Source organism: Chamaea fasciata, unplaced genomic scaffold (genome assembly GCF_029207755.1).
Source record: "Chamaea fasciata isolate MVZ Bird 193981 ecotype frontalis unplaced genomic scaffold, bChaFas1.0.hap1 SCAF_13, whole genome shotgun sequence".
Taxonomy (NCBI): Eukaryota; Metazoa; Chordata; class Aves; order Passeriformes; family Sylviidae; genus Chamaea; species Chamaea fasciata.
Window position 1 is genome coordinate 20527631 of NW_027094098.1, and position 22001 is coordinate 20549631.

General features: G+C 50.3%; 2 protein-coding genes across 2 annotated transcripts; both read left to right on the forward strand.

Moving 5' to 3' along the window:
• Positions 1–10940: 10940 nt before the first annotated feature.
• THUMPD3 (THUMP domain containing 3) lies at positions 10941–16655 on the forward strand. The gene is made up of 9 exons (XM_066195349.1): positions 10941–11247; positions 11638–11715; positions 12225–12761; positions 13622–13752; positions 14172–14241; positions 14613–14728; positions 14885–14995; positions 15203–15326; positions 15557–16655. Exons 1-9 carry the CDS (start codon positions 11041–11043, stop codon positions 15686–15688), a joined length of 1506 nt encoding a protein of 501 aa, XP_066051446.1. The 5' UTR covers positions 10941–11040; the 3' UTR covers positions 15689–16655.
• Positions 16656–17094: 439 nt separating this feature from the next.
• On the forward strand, positions 17095–20246 carry LOC136296435 (von Hippel-Lindau disease tumor suppressor-like). Its single transcript, XM_066195545.1, has 3 exons — positions 17095–17307; positions 17755–17865; positions 18226–20246. The coding sequence occupies exons 1-3, from the start codon at positions 17109–17111 to the stop codon at positions 18408–18410; spliced, it is 495 nt and encodes a 164-aa protein (XP_066051642.1). The 5' UTR covers positions 17095–17108; the 3' UTR covers positions 18411–20246.
• The last annotated feature ends 1755 nt before the right edge of the window (positions 20247–22001 follow it).

The window sequence follows — 22001 nt, forward strand, 5'->3', positions numbered from 1 at the left end:
TTCAGCGTCCGTGGTGGCTGGGCTGTCAGTGTTTTCCGATAGTTGGGTCCCTGCTGTTTGTTGTTCCCAATTAATTTAGTCACACACAATCTCCAGATCTCCATCTGCAGCGTGAAACCCACTAACGGTAGTTTTGGGCATCCTGGGATGCAGAACTCCTAAGTGCAGGGGCAGGTTGGACAGCAGCTGCGGGAGCTTTCCCTGGGTGCCCTGTGGAAGGGCCCCTCCAGAGCCCTGCAGGACCAGCAAGCCTGCCCATCATGGCCCTGAACATCCCTGCACCAAAACAGGGTCCCTGCACCTCACGGCATGACTGGATTCGCCAGCAGGGCACAGAACTGAGGGTGAGCCCCCGTTCCTGCCTGCGCTCGCAGGAGCCCAGCGTTTCCAGCAGCCCCCTGAGCCCCTGGCAGCAGTGAGGGGCAGGCAGGTGGGCATGGGGCCCACTGGGACACAAACAGGCTGATTTGGGACACCAAAGTCTGGCCCACATCCCCATTTCCACATCTGTCACTGGAGCTACACTGCTTCCTCCTGGGAGTACTTTCATGGCTGCTGGTAGAAAGGAGCATCCCCTTCTGTGCAGACTGGATGGCCCCGCAGTCTTGCCTCTGTGAAGGGGCACCACCAACCTGTTGCAGAGATTCAGCCTAGTTTGTTGTTTTTTTTAAGCTTCACTCTGTTGCTCCTCTCTCCAGCATCTCCATCTGTCCTGGCATCACCTGTTGCCAGGGATCCCTCACCAAAGCAGACCACAGGGGCACCACAGCACTCTGCCCTCACCAAAGCCACCCCTGGTGCCATCACCTTGTCTCCGGGGCTGCAGCGAGGGCCCTGCCTGGTTGTGGACCTGCTGAAGCTGTGGCTGGAGCCCCCCTTGCATCCTGCTGTGCATTTTTGCCCAAATTACTCAGGTCTGTGGTACTTGAGGAAAACGATCCAGTACCTGCAGCTGGAGGCAGGGGCAGAGGGGCCCACCCCACTCCCTTTGTTCAGTGCCAGCAGCCCCTGCCCGGCCCTGCGTTGCCGGGGGCTTCAGCGGGACAGGGGAGAGGAGAAAAGGAAAAGCCTGGGAAACTGAGCTGGCACTGTGTGCTCACACAAAGCGCTATTGTTCGGGGCTCAGAGATGCAGTTTAGTAGGGCAGGCTGTCCTCCCCGAGCAGCCCCAGGCGGCACACAGGCCCAAGGGAAGCTGCATGTGGGGCCTCTGTCTGAACTGACAGCGATTGATGAGGGAAAAGGGGCCAAATGGAAAACACAGCTTTGAGGGAGAATTCAGCTCTCATTAGAGCTGAATACAGCTGGCCAAAGGGGCCTTTTCCCGGAGAAGCCCCGGCTCTAGCCACATTCACAACTCCATTGCAAATTCCAGCGTGAAAGTGTTATTTCCTGAAGGAATGGAAAGTTTTGGGGTGTTTTTAAGTGCCCCTTCACACCGACACAGCAGCGGCACAGAGACCCAGTGACCTGGCCCATGCACCACAGCAGACACTGAGGGCTGATTTTGTTATCTGAGGTCTCAGTCACATATTAGCAGCCCACCCAGAGGGAATTTTTAGCTTTTCTCAGGAACTCGGGCCAGGCACACTGAAATGGGTTCAGTGCATTACTCATCACTGTTCATGCCATGGATCATCTACCACTGGGCAAACACAAGAAAACACCAGCACTTCCACATACAAGTTGCTTCCCAGGCTCTTGGCTTCAGCACTAATTTAGCAGGCGGGGATTTTCTGATTTCCTCCACCAACTCGGCTGAATGCAAAGTAGTTTGGGATAATCACAGCTACAGGAGTAGGAGGGCCGGAGAGGAGGGGAACAGCCTGTGTGTTCAACGGCTCCAGGGCCTTTGCCAGGAAACTGCTCTGTCTGCCCCATGGACCACATGGCTTCTTGAGTTTTGTTTCCTCAGACCTTGCCTTCTGCTCAGCCCCAAATGACACCCAGCCTTGCTTTGGGAGGTGGAGCCAGCCCTCGGTACAAGGCATTAGTGCATGTACTTTTGTACTTTCGCACGGCAAAATCAGGAGAAAACTGGTAATTATTATTGCTACGACACAGTGAGGTCACACAGTTAGCCCCATTGTGATGGATTGGCTTAATAAGCATGAGGAGGGGAGAGGAGAGGAGAGGAGAGGAGAGGAGAGGAGAGGAGAGGAGAGGAGAGGAGAGGAGAGGAGAGGAGAGGAGAGGAGAGGAGAGGAGAGGAGAGGAGAGGAGAGGAGAGGAGAGGAGAGGAGAGGAGAGGAGAGGAGAGGAGAGGAGAGGAGAGGAGAGGAGAGGAGAGGAGAGGAGAGGAGAGGAGAGGAGAGGAGAGGAGAGGAGAGGAGAGGAGAGGAGAGGAGAGGAGAGGAGAGGAGAGGAGAGGAGAGGAGAGGAGAGGAGAGGAGAGGAGAGGAGAGGAGAGGAGAGGAGAGGAGAGGAGAGGAGAGGAGAGGAGAGGAGAGGAGAGGACCAGCCCTGGCCTATAACGTGGGGGCACGGCCCTGCAGGGAGCACCTGAAGCCAGGGAGATCTGCTGATGGAGACCTTCCCTGGAGAAGGAAGTGTGTTTACTGGAGCAGCATCAGTCAAACGTTCCTGGAACAGCTGAAGCAGCACAAGCACTTTGCTGACATGAGCTGTGTCAGCACGTCTGGACCTGGCCAAGCCCTCCTGGCTCTGCAGAGGGCTGGGGCAGCATCGGCAGCAGTGAGGTGACCCCATGGCCAAGCCCCAGGCTGCCCCCCCAGGCCCTGCCTCGGCAGTGGGACAGGGATGCTGCTGCAGTCACCAGGAATCCTGAACCTTCACTCAGCCGTGGGGCTGCCCTGCACGGAGTGAGGTCTGGCAGCAGCCCTGCAATCAGCACCATGGGGACAAAAGAGCTGCCTGGGGCAGGCAGGGAAGGTGAATTGAACCACCACAGCAACACACTGCAGGCACATCTCAGCCTGGCAGTGCCTGCAGGGCACGAAGAGACTCCCAGAGTGAGGAAAGGACAGCAAACCACTTTTGTGCCATGTTTTCAAAGCTGTTTTCTTCCCTCTGTGACCAGCATCACTGTGCTTTGGGTTTGAGAGTTTGTGTGCACAGTGAATCTAATTTGATTTTTATCCTTTTTGTCTCCCTCTATTTTGCACACTACATTAGGCTTTTGTTCCAAGGCAGTTAAAGCAGATTTTCTGTGTGCTTCGAGCTGCCTTGCAGTGCTGGCAGAGCCTCAGAGCACAGACGAGTGTCACATAACAGATATGCTATCGATAAGGGGGAGGCTCGCACAACAGGGAGGCCCAGAAAACTAGAACTCTCAACAACAGCAGTGAAACCAATTGTGTGTGAGCAGGTCCCTCCAGTTGGGGAAGTGCACCCTGCGATGACAGCACTGTGGTCGCTGGGGCTGCAGCCACTGGGGGCAATTATCAGGGAGGCTCCAACAGCTTCAACAGAAACAGCAGCCCTGCTATTGTTCAACCACACCGTGACGTTTGATTTCTCCTTCCTCTCTTTCTAAGTTCATGCTGTGTTGACTGAGCTGCTGTCACAGCCCAGTGAAATGTGGAGGTGGCAGAGCAGCAGCTGTTGGTGGCCCAAGGTCTGCTCCTGCAGCTCCCAAGGCACCGTGGGTGTGCCCAGCAGAGCTGTGCATCCAACTCCACTGCTGGGATGGGCCAGCTCCTCCTGCGATGCCACTCAGTGAGCTGCATGTGAATCCTTCCCTTTAGACAGGATCAGGAATGTCCCAGCATGTTCTAAGTATAGCCACGACTGCTTTCCAGAAAAAAAAAAAAAGCTGCACTAATTTGTGTTGGCACTGATTTGGCACTGGTTTCTCATGTGCCAATCATGATACATTTTCTTTTCCTGCCCTCCCCTAATCACTGCAGTAAGAAAAATCTGGTTTACAGTGACAGTGGAATATCCATTAGCTATTATTTAAATGTATACAGATCCACAGATCCACAGATGCTTAAGTGTACTTAGATTCAAATGCCTTGGGGAGGAAATGAGGACAAAAGATACTTGGTCAAGACAATAAAAAGTACATTGGATGAGACAATCTACTGGTTTAACAATACTAGAAAATATTTTTTAAATTACTGGGGACTTTTAATACCTGTGAGTTTCAGTCTGAAGGAAAAAGCCCACCCTCCTAAGATGAGAACAGTGGTGCTGCAAGGAGGGGAAAGCTGAGGCAGAACTGTGGTGATCAGACAGGCAGGACAGGAGCAAAGCTGAGGCACAGCTTGAGACGCACCTGAGCAAACCCTGAGTTGGGCTGAGGCGCTGAGCCAGCAGACAGTCACCATGGCTTCCTGCTGGGCTTCAGCAGCCCGCGGTCACACCACTGCTGTGAGGGCTGCGCTGCCCTGCTGCCTCCCACCCTCCTCTTCATCCTGTCCTTCCCGCAGCACCGTGGGCAGCACAGCGCTCAGCTCTCCATGCTGCTCTGCCTGTCTCTGACCCCGCCAAAATGGGCTGCATCTTGTAACTCGGGCAAGTTAAAGGACCTCTGACAAGGGAGGTATTGGGGTGTGTGCCTTGTGTGGGCTCCTGAGACACAGACCACTCAGGAGTACACTGCTCCAGAAGGGAGAACTTCAGATCCTGAGGGGTCTCCAGAAACACCGCAGGAATGAAGGCGCTGACCTGAAAATACCAAGCAAAAGCTTGGTCAGCCATCTCCACAGGCAAAGCAGAAGCACAGCCCACATTTGTGAAGGGGTTTCACCTTCTCAAAGAGCCAGATGGGCTTCTTTGTTTTTTCACTGCCAGAAGACAAGGCAGTGGCCCTGGCTCCCTGCAGCAGGACTCCAGAGACTCCGTGCTCTGTGGCACTGGTGTGCAGCTCTGCAGAGGCTGATTCTTGTCAGCTCTCACAGCTTCTCTCCAGTGACAATACAACCCTGCATTATGGGGCTCCTGCTCCAAAACCCTGGCATTGCAGGGATGCAGCTGGATCCAGCAGCTCCCAGATCTGAGGAGCAGAGCAAAACACATGTGTAAAACAGGAACTCAGCTGAACAGTGCCAGCTGTCCGTGTGCCCAGAATTAGTGCAAAACACTGTCAGATCTAACTGGCAACCTCAACTGCAATACAAACAGCACAGCCTGCTTGCTCCCAGGCATTCACAGCCAGTACTTGTATGAGAGGCAACATGTTGTGGGGGATTTTAATTTGAAATAAAGGCTGGAGTGACCTTTCATTTCAGGTTTTAATTAAGCTCCCCTGCCTCAAAGCTGCAGAGAAAAATCCTGAAAAATATAATCCAAGACCATGGTAAAGTCTCAAATGCCAAAGGCAAGTAAAATCCTGAGCTGCTGTTGTTTTAATCGTAAGTTTGTTAGTCCAAAGGACACAGCTTCCCCAGTGCTCACAGTCTGACTTTCTGTAGGACACATCAAATGCCAGACAAGTCGTAGATATAAGCCTGCATTTCATCTTATCACAAGATGCTGCATCAGGGTTTAGCTGCATTCAGGATATTATTTTTTCACCCTCTCACTCCCTCAATTCAAAAGAGCCACTTGCAGAGCTCTTGTCAGTCTCTGGCTGAAGGTCTAGATCCCCATCCTTTGCAAACTAGTCCCAAACCTGCTGTTCCCAGGCAGCATGACCTGGGCTCCGTGGGATCTGCCAGCACTCTCATCTCAGGTTTGCTCACCTCCTTCTCTTTCTCTCTGGGGTTTGGCTAGTTTATCCGCAGGCAGATGTGCAGATAGCCCAGAAATATTTACAAAAAAGGCTGGCAGTGGTGTCCAGCATTAAGAACTCCTCCCCTCTGCTGGACTGAGGGAAGCAGAGCTGGAGGCTGCGGTCCTGACCAAGCATCATCTGGGCAGTTACTGTCTCCTGTTTCTGTAGCCTTGGCATCCCTCCCGTGTCCTCTTGCATTCCTGCTCTAGGTCCTTCCAAGAGCTGTTTCACTGCCAGTGTTTGAGATCTAGGCCTTGGCATGCTCTTAAGAGGAGGAAATTGAGCTGACAGCAGCACCAGAGCCTGCTGCAGCCTCACAGGGAAACTACTGCATGCACAGGGACCTGGGCCAGAGCAGAGGGAGCCCCATTTCCTGAGCATATCACCCACAAGGTCATTGTTTCATAATCAGCTTGAGCAAGACCGTGGGGGAGCAGCATGAAATACTCTTGCAAACGCTTCAAAACTGCAACAAAAACTCAGCACCAGCACTGCTGACATACTTCACACTGAACTGAATCCACAAATGGGTTGCTGTGTGAATGTGGTTCAGGCTGGTACAGGGGGATGAGTTGTTGCTCCCTCTTCAGCTGTCACTTTTCATCCAAAACAGCTCCAGTTCACAGCACATCCAGGTCAAAAAAGAAGAACCAGGTCAGCAGAGACAGTGACTGACACCTCCACGCTCTCCTGTGATGAGAAACACTGGGAAATCTCCGGGTAACGAAAACCAAGATTTGGGACAACTGGCACCTCCCTAATGCTCACTTCCACCTACCAATTTACCCCACAAAATAAGGCACAACTGATTGAACTGATTGAATACTGTCACCCCCATGCAGGAGCCACACACCACATTCTGTTGGTCCCCTGGAGGCTGTGTGTGACAGCCCTTACACACCACACACCTGACACACCACAAGCAGAGCTGGCTGCCAAGGCCCACCACAGGAGCAATGAACACACAGAGATAACGGGTTCAGCACTGTGGAGGGAGTCCCATACCCTCCAACCCAAAATCTTACAGGTAGAAATTTGGGTGAGTGACCCATGTCAGTGCTTAAGTTGGATTCATTCCAACAAAGGGTTATCTTCCCCCCGCCATGAAATGAGTTTGAAGATCATCACATTTCAGAATTCCAAAATTACAAGCCTTGGTTCTCTAACTTCACTGTTTTGCAGCTCAGTCAAATCCCTGTCCCTGCTGAAGGGATTCCCTCCAGCCCAGGGTGAGGCACACTAGAGGAGCACCTCTAGAGAGCAGGACAACCTAGCCAGAGGATTGGCATCCACAGCCCAGGACACTGATGATCCTCGAATTATTGCCATGGCAGCAAGTATTTCATATGAGCCACATTTGGTGATAATGTCTGCAGCCACGTAGTCATGGATATAGAACAAACAAATCACTACATTGCAGAAAAACAGTGAGAAAATTTAAACCTGGAGTTTGTTCTGGACTCTGCTCTGCAGAGTTGCACAACGTTCCCAGTTTCACTTTAAAACATCTCTGTGATTTAATGCCAAAGAGCTGGGTTGCAAGTGAAGCCTGGATTCCCCATGGCTGACTTCACAGATTGAGTTCAACACTAACTTGGAAGGCATCTCCCTTCTGAAAAACCCAGTGCTGCAGAATTTGTCAAAGAATCAATCAGATATCTGCTCAGACAGAACATTCATCACAGCACAGTAATACCCAGAAATTCACATGTGAACCAGAATGTGCAGGGGGTTGTCTCTGGCCCAGAAGAGCATGTAACTGCATGAAGAATTAAGACAGATCAGTGGTGCTTCCCAAGACCCTGCCGGGGACTGCGGGTTTGGAATGGAAACTTATCAAATCTGAGTTCATCTTACAGACATCATCCTTTTAAAATTATTTAGGATGAAGGTGTAGCAGTAAACAGACATGTTACCCAGGATTACTCCTTTTCCTAGCAGAGGAAGGGCTGTCCACTCACAGCAGCATGAAGCATACGCAATTCCCTATGAGTCCCCGCGTGAGCTGTGCAAGCCCTGAGGCCAGAAGGAGATGCTGGGTTTGGCAGGACAGGTAGCAGGACATGCAGTGTTTGCACACTGTCGCTTCTCACCTTGATGCTCCCTTCACAGCACTTCCAGGAGAAGGACCTGTGAGCAGGCACAGATGGATGTAGACAGGCCTTGCACACGCTGGAGCTAGTTTGTGCCTCTGTGCGTATTGTTACACAGCCCCACAGGAGAGACCCAAGATTCAGTCTCGTCACTTAGGGAAAGCCCCTTGCAGAGTGACTCACATGGAGACAGCTTCCTGTCCACACGCTCCCTCTCTCCCTCAACAGACACTCTGAGCAGCTCTCCCGCTTTGAAATTCCATGCACAGGGGTGGGTTTGTGCAGAATGGGCTTTAAGGAGGCCATCAAACTCTTTGTTTCACATGGTAAAAGACAGTGCAGGCTTCCCACTTAAAAGTATGTTTAAAACAGAAATGAACTTTTACTAGTAGATCAGACTTTTTAAAATAAAACCCAAGCCCTCAGGCTCCCCAAGAATGTCGTTTAAAGTGTGTGTATGCCAGTCTTCTTTCAAATATTCCCAAGAGAAGGATTTCCATTCAGTAACATAACTTAAATCTTCCCTGCAGAACATATTTGAAGAAATTCGCTGACAATTCAGCTGAGCTGCCCACTGCAATATCCAGCCACAATGCCCATACAGGTTACATGCAGGCTAAAGAAATTCCCAACAGAGTCATTGGCACAAAGGTCACTCCAATTTCTGCCCCGCTTCAGGTGCTTAAGGAGCTGGGATTTCCCAGTAAATGAGCAGAGCTCCCTGCAGCGTACAAGCTGCTGTGAGCAGGACACGGCGATGTTCATGCCCCGACACACAGCACCTCACATGTCACTGTGGTCTATCAGGCACTACAACAATTGTGCTTTTCCTCCCACAGCAATGACTAACGATTCGCTGGAAATAACCGACTAGCCAGGAACAAAGGTCTCAACAGCAGCTCCTGTGTGCAGGCCATCTCACTGACAGGTGCTGGTTATGTTGACTCAGAAGGAAAGACGTTACAGCACTGGTGTGCTGCTGCTTGGAACGCAGAACCCTGCTTCTGGGGAAAGAGCCTGAAACTGATTTCCTCTCAGCTCAGAATATCAGCAATAGCAGGAGTGTCGAGCAGTTAATGCACCCTCTGTGGTTTAACATGACAGATGTTGAGCCAACAGCGAGAGGAGTGACAGATCCTCAAGGCCTCAGAGCAGGGTCACACAGAGGTTAACGGAGGTAAATAAACTGAACTCTTTTGATATTGCAATACACCATGCATCTTGTACATTCCATCCTAGAGAATAAGTAAATTGACTTCATAAGAAGGGCAGTTTTTTGGGTGTGGAGGAGAGACTTCATAATTCCATTAGCCTCTGTTCTGGCCCCTAAGTGATACTTGGCAAGTCTGTTAATATGCAAAAGCCTCAATTTCCTCACTAATAAATTAGCTGTTAGGAAAACAAAGCTTCAGATCAAAGGCATTAGTAAAACACAGCTGCAGACTCTGAAGATGCTCAGCAGTGCCCTGGTAGCTTCCCAAGGCTGTATATTCTTAGCATCCGTGGCATTTTGGACTCGGGTAGGAGCTAGTCAGGTGTAACAGAAAAATACAACAATGCACATTGCAGGGCCACAATGAGATTACATAATCCTGAATCGTGTTTCCAGACCTGTTGGAGTGACTGTAGGGTTTATTAGTTTTCCATTATTTAAAGCTCATGCTAGCTCCACCAGCACTGTGAGCAATCCCAGTCTCCTGGCTGCCAAAGCAGATTCAAGACCATGAGGTTGTTTCCCTGGCTGGAAGAGGAAGAAATCCTGAACTGTGCAACCTCTTCCCTTCCCCACACAGGCCACTGAGGCAGCACAAAGCTGCACTGGACCCCATCAGCCCTGTCTGACTGATCTGCAGTTCACACCACAGGCTGTCCACCCACACTTCACTCAGACTTTGCCAGCACCACTTGCTGTTAAAATCCCATGAAAATTTCTGAATTTTAAACTACTTAATCTTTGCCTGCTTTTAAAATTATGTGTGTAGGAATCTTCTCTCTACTGAGTTGTCTCAAAGTAAGCTGGAGTGTCAGGTCAGAAGCAGATGCTGTATGTTAAAAGGTGATCTGAACAAATCCCCATGCTAACCCTCACTCCTGCAGTAAATCTCTGGCAACCTTGTGAGTAGCAGTGAGGTACTGCACAAGAGGGAGTAATTCCAGTACCAGAGAGCATGCAGCTGCAATACCACCGAGGAGGAAGTGGTATAGCCTTGCCCACAGTCCCCTGAAAGCAGAACCTTCTTCAAGAGGTCACAGGAGGGAAGAGCCTGGCACCCTCACATACATCTTTGTCTGAAAAGCTTTCCTTACTGCTCTCAGCATTTTTACTTTGGAAGGGCAAATTTTTGATTTCACTTCTCTGTGCACATATTGCAATACAAAACTACATTTTAAAAAGCAACCTCTGGAGCCAGGAAGCCGCCTGAAGAACTTTAACCCTTGCAAACTCAAGGGCTGAATGAAATTTATACAACACGTGCCTGTCACTGCAAGACAAACCAGATCAGTTCACACCAAATTCACTCTGTAGCTCTGAAATTAATACAAACCAAACAGTTTTTCCAGGCGAGGGCCAGCTAGAGGGCCAGAACCACCGCAGCCCAGCTGGGGAGCTCAGCGCCGGGACCCGAGGGGCCGCAGGGACACCCACACTCCCGGAATGCTGGGCTTGGAACCGGGAATTGACCCGCGGGCCCGCCAGCGCTCCTCGAGGGAAATGAATGACCCTGTCACAGAGTGGGAACACGCGCAGAGCCGCGCTCCGAGCCCGGCCGGAGCCCGACAGATGCTCCCCGCCGGACCGACAGGCGCTCCCCGCGGGGCTGCACGGAGCGACGCCCGGTCCCCGCGGGTCTGTAAGGACCGACACCGGGTCCCCCCACGGACCGACACCGGGTGCCCGTGGGTCTGTAAGGACCGACACCGGGTCCCCGCACGGAGCGACACCGGGTGCCCGCGGGTCTGTAAGGACCGACACCGGGTCCCCGCACGGAGCGACGCCCGGTTCCCGCACGGACCGACACCGGGTCCCCGCGGGTCTGTAAGGACCGACACCGGGTCCCCGCACGGACCGACGCCCGGCCCCCGCCGTCCCGCCCGCGCCCAGCAGCGCACCGGAGCAGCGGGGGCGGCGCCGCCCGGCGCGGAAGCGGAAAGGGCGGGCGGTGGCGGCGCCCGGCGCGGGGGGAGCGGCGGCCGTGGGCGAGCCGGTGGTCGGCGGGCCGGTCGTGGGCGGGCGCGGGCGGTGGCCCGCCCTCCCCGGCAGCCCGGCATGGCGGACGCGGCCGGCGACGCGGGGCCGGGGCCGGCCGCAGCCCGGGAGGGCGCGGAGCTGGCGGCCGTGATCGGCGCCACCGTGCCCACGGGCTTCGAGCAGACGGCGGCCGAGGAGGTGCAGGAGAAGCTGGGCTCGGCCTCCAGGATCAGCAGGGATCGGGGCAAGATCTACTTCGAGGTGCCGGCCCGGAGCTTACCTCAGGTCCGTGCGGGCTCCCCGCGCCGCCGTTCCCGGGGTGGCCGGGGCGGTTCGGTTCGGTTCGGTTCGGTTCGGTTCGGTTCGGTTCGGGGGGTCCCAGCCGCTCCGAGCAGAACGCCTCGCTCTCGGAGGCCCCCGGTACGGACAGCATCCCGCACCCGGCCACGGCCGGCCTGCGTGCAGGATCCGCCTTTACCGGCTTTCGGGGTTCCTGGAATGATAGATGGGGACGTTAAATCAGTGCAAAGACGTAAACCGAGAGCTCCCGCGGGGAATAAAGGTGGGAAACCGTGGTCTCTGAAAGCTCGACGTGAGATGGCAAAATTCTAACGACCCTAAACACAGTCTCCCCGGCACACGGTTAGGAATGTGTCACCTTTTCATCTCTTGTAGGTCCATCGGCTGCGGTCAGTGGATAATTTATTTGTTGTTGTTCAGGAATTCAAAGACTATCAATTTAAAGAAAATAAGGTGAGTTCCTCCAACTTTTTCTGTCGGTTCTGGGGTTTGGAGTGTTGTTCGGAGTTTTTAATTTAAGACTGGCATCAAAGTATTGTTTGTTTAACAAGTTTTTAATTCATTATATTATTCCAGTTTCCTTTTTCTGGCTTGTTAATGGAAGTGTGGCCATGTCGTCTAACATAATTTCTGCAGTTAAATACTTTACACTGGCATAATCTGGGATAAGAGCTGATACTGTGTTTGTAGGTCACAGACATAGGACAGTGAAGTGTCACTGTGGTCACTTAAACAGTGTTAGTTGTCTGTTTTACAGGATAAATGATGAAATCCTGTGGGTCTTGTGATTTTCAGTGTAATTCGATTTAGTTGTGGCAAAAAAACAGACAAAAACCTGTAAGCTTTGCTTAAACATGTAGTGGATTAATGTTTAATAAACTACTTTGAGAGGCCTCAAAATAAAGAATAACTTTCAAAAGGATGGAATAACTTCAAAGCACGACTTTTTCTGTCTTTTAAAGGAAGATGCTCTAAAAGATTTGGAAGATTTGGTTAAAAAGCTGCCCTGGACCGATCCACTGAAAGTTTGGGAGTTAAACAACAGCCTGAAAAAGAAAAAGACCAAACGCAAAAAACACAATCCGCAGAGTCCTGCAAGCAGAGAGAAGCTGAGTGATGGTGGAGAAGAGGGGGGAGCAGACCAAAACAACACTAATGACCAGGAGGACTGTGCCCAGAGCCCTGTGTCTGTGGAAGCCACTGGTGGCCAGGATACAGAGAATCCCCAAGGAGTGACATCCAGAAATGGGGTGGAGGAGGAGGAAGATAATGAGCAGTCAGGTGTGAAAGTTGAAGCTCAGGGGAGTTCTGAGAGCGGGGCCAAGGCTGGTGAGGGTCAGACAGGCGAAGGAGAGGCAAAGGTGCTGAAGTTCCGAGTGACGTGCAACAGAGCTGGAGACAAGCACAGCTTCACATCCAATGAGGCCGCGAGAGACTTTGGTGGAGCTGTGCAAGAGCACTTCCAATGGAAAGCTGACATGACTCATTTTGATGTGGAGGTACAGTAGTGTGCCTTGGAAATACCTGTGTTTCTGCGGTACAAATTTTTAGTTCTTTCTTCTGATGCTTAGAGATCCCCAAACTGCTTTCCAGAGACTCTGGAACTGAAAACTGGTAATGCTGAAATCAGCCTCCTCTGAAGTGTTCATTTCCCTGGCAACATTATGTGTGTCCTCTGATGCAAGCACTTGCCTTGCTTTCACCTTCAGCAAATCTTTCCTCTAAAGCATTGTTTAATAGCAGTCTAAGTTACCAGGAAATGCTCCTAATGCAAGCTGCTTTTGTGGTGATGGGGACAGAAGGAATTAACAATAACTGTCAGGTGTTTATTTTCTGGCAGGGGAGAGCAGAGGCTGGGAAAATACAACCAGCACCCCTGGCCTGTTGGTGGTGAAGAGCCACCGTTTTTGGGGGGCAGAAAGACCTACGTATTTCTTGCTAAGTTTACTAAGGGCTGGCCACTGCCCTGGAGTGAGATTTCACCTTCCTAGTTAATGTAGTCCCCACCACAAATACGATTTTTATTGCTGCTTTTGCAGATGGTTCACTATGTCTTGCAGGACTTACCCAACTTCTGCCCCAAGCTTACAAACCAAATCTTTGAAGAAGCCAGTGCAATGGTTGTAGCACTTTGAGAAGTTTTGTGCAACAGGTTTGGTGTGAATGGGAGAGTGTGTGGATGCTCGCCTGAATTCTGTCCTATTAAAATGGTGCTTTGCCTTACTTCCAAGAAGAAAAGCTTTTTTAAATGTCATTCCTGGATTTTAAATTACCATCTAAAATCCCTGTAAGTGTTTACTAGGCATTCTGTGGAAAGCTTCTGTTACTTCTGAAATTCACTTCAAGTTTTTTTCTTTAGGTTCTTCTGAATATTCACAACCATGAAGTCGTGGTGGGGATTGCATTAACTGAAGAGAGTCTCCACAGACGGAATATCACACACTTCGGACCCACAACGCTGCGTTCCACCCTGGCTTATGGCATGCTCAGGTCAGGGCAGTTACGCTGCATTATGCTCAGTTAACAAGTCATTTTGTTTCAGAAATTAAACCTTTTATATCCCCCACTGCTCCCTCAGAAGCCATTTCTGTTAATTCTTAAAGAAAAAGAAATAAAAAAACCTGGAGTTGCTGACACCGTGTGCCTTGTAATAACAGTGGGTGTTTCCCAGCCAAGGAAAGTAAACATTTGCTGTATTGGCCAAGTTTCAAAATAGTGCACCACAGTTTTCAAAGAATTTCACTGCATTGCTGCTTATAAAATAGTAATTAACTAGTGGAAAAAAAATCACATGAAGCTTTTTGTTAGAAGGGTAGAATCAGAGTGATTAAAACAGTTCACTTTCCCTTATTTACAGAAATTAATGTTTTTAAGACAATTCTCACCATGTCTTTTCTTCTGTTCCTCAGACTCTGTGATCCCCAGCCTACAGATATCATAGTTGATCCCATGTGTGGTACAGGTGCGATACCAATAGAGGTGATTCTTCTGTGATTTTTTAAATTTAATTAAACTTGTCTGTATCTGCAGCTGAATAATATGTGTAAGTCTTCTTGGTAATGACTGAATTGTAAGCTCCAATCTCACCAATTTTTGAACAGATGCAAATACACTTTTTGTAAATGGCCTCATTTTCCTTCCATAGTACCTAGCAGGAAGAGACTAAATCCAAAAGTATTTTGAGCTTTAAAGGTACAAAATACAGCTATCTGTTACAGAATTCTAAATTTCCTGCCATCTCCTTGCAGTTACTTTGTCATATTCTGTCATGTTTGAGAAATTATTCTGGGTTTTTTTTTTCGTTCAAGCAATGTTGATGCTAATGTTGCTTATTATCATTTTCCCCCCAGGGAGCTGCAGAATGGCCACACTGCTACCACATTGCAGGGGATAACAACCCTCAGGCAGTGAAGAGAGCAGCAAACAACATCTGCTCCTTACTGAGGAAAAATGAGAGTAAGGACAGGTGAGAGGAACTTGGGGGATTTACTTTCCTGCATTGTATGCGCAGAAACCCGCTCTGCATTGATGCATTTGAGTGTCTGGTTCATATTTCCTTGTGTATTTTATTGCCAACGTTCTGGAGTGCTCATGTGTGAGGGAACTGCCTTTGCTCTTGCAGCGGCACTGCCCTGGGCGTTCCCCTGGACATCATCCAGTGGGACATCTGCAACCTGCCCCTGCGGACGGGCTCTGTGGACGTCGTGGTGACAGACATGCCCTTTGGGAAGAGGTGAGTTGTGCTGGGAGGGTGCTGTGCCTCTCTCCTGCCAGGGCTGGGCTTCTCCACAGAGCGGTTCTGAACTGGGCCTGCTGGGGAAGGAGTCATGAACCCCATGGTAAGAGTAGCTGTGCTCCTGAGTGAGCAGACTGTTGTCTGAGACACCAACAGCACTGAAGTGGTGCCAGTGATCACAAAGGATCTCATTGTATCTTGCAGGATAGGGTCGAAGAAGAAGAACTGGGATCTCTACCCGGCTTGCCTGATGGAGATGGGCCGGATCTGCACCCCAGGGACAGGCAGGGCTGTGCTGCTTACCCAGGACAAGAAATGCTTTGCCAAGGTTTGTTCTGTGAGAGAAAATCGAACCTATTTACACTTGAAAATAAACTGAGGGGAAAATTGCAAGCTGTCATCATTACAAAAGATGCTCCATGCATAGGGCAGTAATTAGTAACGCTTAAATTCAGTTTTGGACCTGAAAAGTCCTTTGATGTTGCGGTCAGGTGTGATACAGAATAATAAAAAATATCGTTGTCGTCTTACCGCACTGTGTCTGTTTCTGTCTGGCAGGCGCTGTCCCGCGTGGGGCACATCTGGCGCAGGGCTCAGACCGTGTGGGTGAACGTGGGCGGCCTCCACGCCGCCGTGTACCTGCTGCGGCGCACCTGGGAGAGGGCAGAGGAGAGAAAGTCCTTCTGGTAAACGCCTGAGGAGCACAGGAGACACCTCCAGACTGTGTTCAATAGCCAGCTGGTAAAGCAGACTCCTGAGAGCATAGGCCTGTCAGTTTCGAAACCACACAACCTGTGGGGAAATTGTTACACACATATTAAACTAGGGATCAACTTGAGAGCTGCCAGTTCTACTGTGTGTTCTGAAACCTCATTATTCAAATCACCTCTGCTCCCCTCCACCCAAACTTAAATTCATTAGTGGAATTAGTAACTCTTTCCTTGGCTTGCATCTTCTCTTGTATTTTTCAGTTAAACATTTATTTCTCCTGCTTACAGTAGAAAACGTGTTGAGGCAGCTCTGGGGGTAACAGTTAATTTATTTACCAAGCTGTATCTTCAAATGACTAACAGTACTACTAAGACAGTCACCTTAAAGGGTTCAGAGGTAGTATCTCTAATGTAGTTTCCTAATTTATACCATTGCTCAAATGTAAACTAATAAGAAACCAAGATCTGGTTTTTGTGGTCTGATAAGCAAATTCCAGTTGGCAAAAACAGTATGCTGTGCTACTGGTTCTCCTGCTTGTTACCTCACCTTAGGGCTAATTACCAGTAAATGTCTGATCCATATTTTACTGTTCTGTTGCCGCGGCTGAGGGGGTAACACAGCCTTAGAAAACAGTCAGAGATTCTTTTAGCAGTTATATTGAAAAGTTCATGGTTTTGGTGTCTACCGTGGATGCATCAAGGTGACAATTTGAATTTCTGGTATAACTGCTGCAGTTATGCTGCCACGGTATTCACAAAAATACTGTTGCAAATATTTTTTTCTTCTGTGACAATACTATGATTTCTCAGGCCTCTTACTCTGCTCACCAGCGGCTAAAAACACGTTGCTGGTGTGCCCTTTTCCATTACAGTGTGTTCATGCTATGTATGTGTAACTGTTCAGAGGTGAATTAACAAATATTAAAGCTTTAGAAGTTTTGCATAAAGAGATGAGTCCTAATTGTGGTTTTTTTCTGGTTCATGTCCAGATTTCCCAGTATCTAGTTAATTTTTCTCAAATTTTACCGTTTTCACGTGTGTGTGAGAAGGATAATACAGTGTTTGGGAATCTACAGCTGAAGGATAAAGCAATGTTTGGGCACCCAGAGGTCGGGAGAGGAAGGAAGTGACAGCTCAAGTGTTTGTGAGGAAGAATCGGTTTGTGGCGGCCCTGGTGAGGCCAGTACCTTTAGTCACAAGAGCTGTGAGACGAGGTTTCCTGGCGATAAGACACGGCACGGAGTTGACAGGGAAGTGGCGGTGTTTCAAAGGCCCGGTGCTGTTTGCCGGTCGTTAAAAGCGGCTCCCCTCGCCGCGGCCGCCAGGGGGCGCAGCCGTGCCGGTCGGCGCTCGCTGGTGCCGCCCCCGGCGCCTGCGCGGCGGGGCTGGGCCGGGCCGCGATGTCGCCGCCGGGCCCGGGCCGTGCGGCCGGGCCGGAGCCCGTGCTGCGCTCCGTCAACACGCGGGAGGTCTCCAAGGTCGTCTTCAACAACTACAGCCCCCGCTGCGTGCTGCCCGTCTGGCTGGACTTCGACGGCCAGCCGCGCCACTACCCGGTCCTGCAGCCGCGCAGCGGGCGCGTCATGAACAGCTACCGGGGTGGGTGCGCCGGGCCGGGCCCGGGCGTCGCGGGGCCCGGGTGGGTGAGCTGCTGGCCGGGGGATTTAGCCTTCCGCCTTCTCCCTCCCTCCCTCCTTCTTCCTTTCTCTTCCCTTTTTCCTTCTTCCGCCTTTACCTTTCCTTTTCCTTTTTTTCCGTCTCCATTTCCTTTGCTCTTCCTCTTTCCTTTTCCATTCTCCTTTTCCCATTTCCTTTTGCCATTTTCTTTTTCCTTTTCTTTGTTTTTTCCTCTCCTTTTCACCTTTTCCCTCTCTTTTTCACCTTTTTCCTTTCCCCTCCCAGTTCATACCGGTGACAGTGGCCATGGTGGTAGCCTGTGCACACAGAGCTGAGCTGGAGAGCTTGGTCCCGTGTGAGCAGATGCCCTTCAGAGCCAGTCATTACAAAGTTCTTTAATTGGTGTATTCCCACCTTGTTCCCTGCCAGGGCACCTCTGGCTGTTCCGGGATGCAGGGACCAATGACGGGCTGCTCGTCAACCAGCAGGAGATGTTCGTGGCAGCCCCCAATGTGACCAAAGCTGACATCACACTGCCAGGTAAGGGACAGGACCACATGTGCCCTAGGGAAATCTGAACTTGGTCTCTTTGGACCTGTTAGGATTAGTGAGAAATCCGACCCTCGTGAAATTAAACCTGCTCAGACACGGGAAGAGATGGTGAGGGGTTCTAGGTAGAGCTGTTGTATTGGATGACAGACCTCTCCTTTAAAGGGGTCTCTGAGGGGTTTTTATAGGTGCCTCATGGCAGGAACCACATCTGTCACCTGTCTGGAGAGCCCAGCCTGCGGTGGGTCACTGCTGCGGGCTGTGCTCTGTGTTCACGTGCTCAGAGCAGCATCGTTGGCACTGGAGCAGCAGCTGACAGCCCTTGTGTGTTGTGCTTGTGTTCTACTGCAGTGTTCACCCTGAAGGAGAGATGTCTGCAGGTTGTGCGCAGTCTGGTCAGCCCAGTGGACTACAGGAAACTGGACATTGTTCAGTCATTATATGAAGAGCTGGAGGATCATCCTGATATTTGGAAGGATCTTCAGCGGCTTTCTCTGGAGAGGAATGAAGCACTGAGGAACAAAATTGTGGAATAACATAATTACTTCAGACTCCTCAGTAGCAAACCACTGAGTCTGAGCAGTGAGAGTCACCAGGAAACACACCAAGAGCTGAATGCCTCTGTTTAAAGTTTTGAAAAAAAAACTCGTAACATTGGTGATAGTCAAATCAATAGTCAAAGACCGAACAGCACCTGGAGGCATGCTGGGTTCTAATGGTTCCGTTCATTTCTTCATTACATGTGTTGCAAACTGTGGGGTGAGATCAGGGCAGCTAAATGGAAAATATTCATACAAAGTAACTTTCATTGTATTAGAAAGCAAATTACACCAAGGATTAATTTAGCCCACACGGTTGTGTCATTGGGTTTGTTTGAGTGATTTGTTTTGATGGAATTTCCCTTTCACATGTAGCCTCAGTGTGCCTGTGGGTCACAGGGCATGGGTGGTTTGTATGTGAGGGTTTCCAGCAGTGCCTGATGGTCTGACAAGCATTACATTGGTGGAAAGATGATATGTAAATGCTTGGAGGTTATTCTGCCTCTTCCCTTTCCACGTACAAAGCTGTGTCAGATCCGTTCTAGGTCTGACACATTTTTACTGTCATCATACCTCAAATGCCTTATTTGCCTTTGTCATATGATTCTTGCCTGGCTGATCTCAGCCACACAGACCAGATCCTAGTTTTGGACACCCATTTGCCCCACAGCTGCTTCCCCAGCAGCCTGTACAGGGTTCACTGGAGGTAGGTGCTTTAAGTTCTGTCTTTTCCCCTTGCAGTGCTGTAGTTCAGGTTGTAGTAGGAGGCCTTTTCAGGGAGCATGGGCCTCTCGAGCTGCCTGTGTCTTCTCAGGACCAGTGGGAGCTGTATGGGCTCACACAGCCAGCTCACAAATGGGCCATGCTTAGTAGCAGGCTGGAGAAAGAGAGATAATACTTCTTTGCCTGTATTCTGTTCCCCACATCTCAGTGGAATGTCCTCTTGTGTAAGTGCACACAGAGAGTTCAAAGCAGCGTAGTTTCGAGTTACATTAATTGTCCATTGAGCAAGATACGATGCAGCTCAGGTTAGGAGCAGACTGGTTGGAGATTGATTACAGCAGGTTATTTCTGTGAGTACATTTCCCTCCAGTTGTACATTCTGAGAGTAGCTGTGAAACCAAGAATCTCAATGTATTTTGTAAGCATGGAATGTCTCCCCATTTGTAAACTTGTTTTTTCTTACATATTTGAAGAAATTGGTCTTTGACATAAAAATGGAAATGCATGCTAGCTTTCTGACTCTAATTCTGTCAGGTAGCTCCCCAGTGCCTCTGTGTTTGTATTCCTGTGTTACTCTGACAGTCGTGGTTGATCAGGAAACAGACACTTTGGACTGTACGGCCTGCACAGCCCATTGCTGCAGGGCTGTGTTGTGGCTCTCAGGAACTATCAGCACAGCCTCGGGCAGTGTCTGGGCCGGAGTGGGGCTACTGTCAAGTTCTCCTCTTACCACCTCTCAGAGACCTCTGAGGGGAGAGTGAGCCCATGCGGGCCTCTGGAGCAGACATGGGTCAGTGCCCTAGGGAGCCTGAGGGTCAGAGAGTGCTGCTGTACTCTGGTCCTGGCCATCCCTGAGAGGAGGTTCCCTCCTGCTGCCTGTGCACTGCAATTAGCATGGCAGTCCTGGCAGAAAGCTGGCCTGCTTGGCTGCAGTTTTCCCTGTAACCTAGTTGGTATTGATTAGGTGTTGGGTTTAACAGTCTGTACATGGCACACATGTTCTGCGTGTTTCTGAGTTGGGTGGGGTCTCTGATTCCTTGTGTTTCTTTTTAGAGTGTATTTTTCTGTTCTGGAGTGCTCCTTTGGATCAGAATAAAAGATTGGAGAAACCCCAGCTGGCTTTATTTAACACGTGAACATTGGGAAACACAGTCTGCTGGTAGCTGCTCAGATGGGTTAGTAACAGTGCACGTGTCATTTCCTTGTGGCAGCTGCGTTAGCCCTGGGTGGTTTCAGTCAGTCCAGCTCGGCCTCGTTGGCCGTCCCGGGAGCAGCAGTGGGAGCCGGCAGGGCCAGCCCCAGGGAGCGCCGTGTGCAGGAGAAACCCCTGGGAAATAAACGCCTCAGACACCGTGCAGCATCCAGGGGCTGGGGGACAGCACACAGCACTGCAGAGCCCTGCCCACACCACCTTGGAAGGCCTAACAGCAGGACTGTACAGGACTGATCCAGTCTCTGTTCAGTCGGTTCCCCAGTAAGACCCTGCGTTACCTGTAGCATTCAGAGCAGAACTGAAGCCATACACACAGCAGGATGTGTTCTTTCCCCTTGTTTCCCACAGGGGCAAATAGTTCAAATGGTTTCACAATTTTTTCTGGTACCCAAGAGGAAGAAGTCTTTTCTTCCTACTTTTATGTAGCTCTTTGCAACACAATTTCAGTCCCATCTTACATCATTTTCAGAGATGTTCCAATCATGGAAGCATTTAGGTGTGTGTCAGAGGGACAGTAAGCAGGGAAAAGGGAGGGGAAAACCCCATAAATGCAAGTATTATTGTTGAACTGGTACTACTGATAAAACAGCTCATCCCAAGGCAGTCTTTGAGTTTTAAAGATATTTAAAATACACTTTAAAATAAGATATTTTAAATACACTTTTGGTAGTTTTATTTTTTTCCTGTTCTTTGGTCTTGTAGCTACAACAATATTGCATTTTTCAGTTTTTCCTTGCCACAGCGGAGCTAGGAAGTGCATGATTTCTGAGGCCAGGAGTGTAGAAACCAGCAAAAGTTTGAAAGTTTGATATTGAAAACAAGAGTTAGCTGTACTGTAACATATTTGCAGAGTATAAAGAAGGAGGTGTCAAAACTTACAGCACTTCTTGCAATTCATACAAATTTAGACTCAGGGCTAAATATGAACAAGAAGAGCAGATGATGGATGGTTACACTTACGTATCTGCTGGCACTCCCTAGCAGCAGAAGTATGGCAGGAAGGCACTCCTTTTTGCCAGTAGAAATACTTACACCAGCAAATTAAATTATACATTTTTACCAAAATCAGGTTAGGTTTTTAAAAATTCGGAAAAATTGTAGACTTTAGGAACATATTTTAAACCTAACCCTTGACAAGCAAGACTTGTCCCTGTGACCGCTTCTGGTGTTCTTTAGTTCTCATTTCCTGCATATCCCGCCGTACCCCACAGTGTAATGAGTGAGCTCCTGTGCGCTGCCGGGCTGGAAACCCTGGCCGGAGGATGCCTGCGCGGCATCCCCCGGAGGCTTTTCCGTGCCTTCTCTGGCGGTGCCCGTTCCTTTCTCAGCCACCGTGACATCTGTGTCTCGCTGCCCCGCGGACGGCGCCAGCACTGGGGGTCCACAGTCAGGAGTAGGCAGGCGGCAGCGGTGGTGGCGGTTTCACGGCCCCTCTCCGCGGTCACACGGGCGAAGGAGGCGGCAGCGCCGTGCCCGGGGCCGCGGCTGTGCCGGGCTCCGCTCCCGGTCCGCACCGCCGGCCCTGCCCGCTGTGCGCGACACCCGGGAAAACACCCCGCGCTTCCGGCGCGTGAAACTCGTAATGTGGCAACCCGGCCGGAGCAGTGAGAGTCATGGAAAGGAAAATCTGATTTGCATCTGGGGCCTGACGT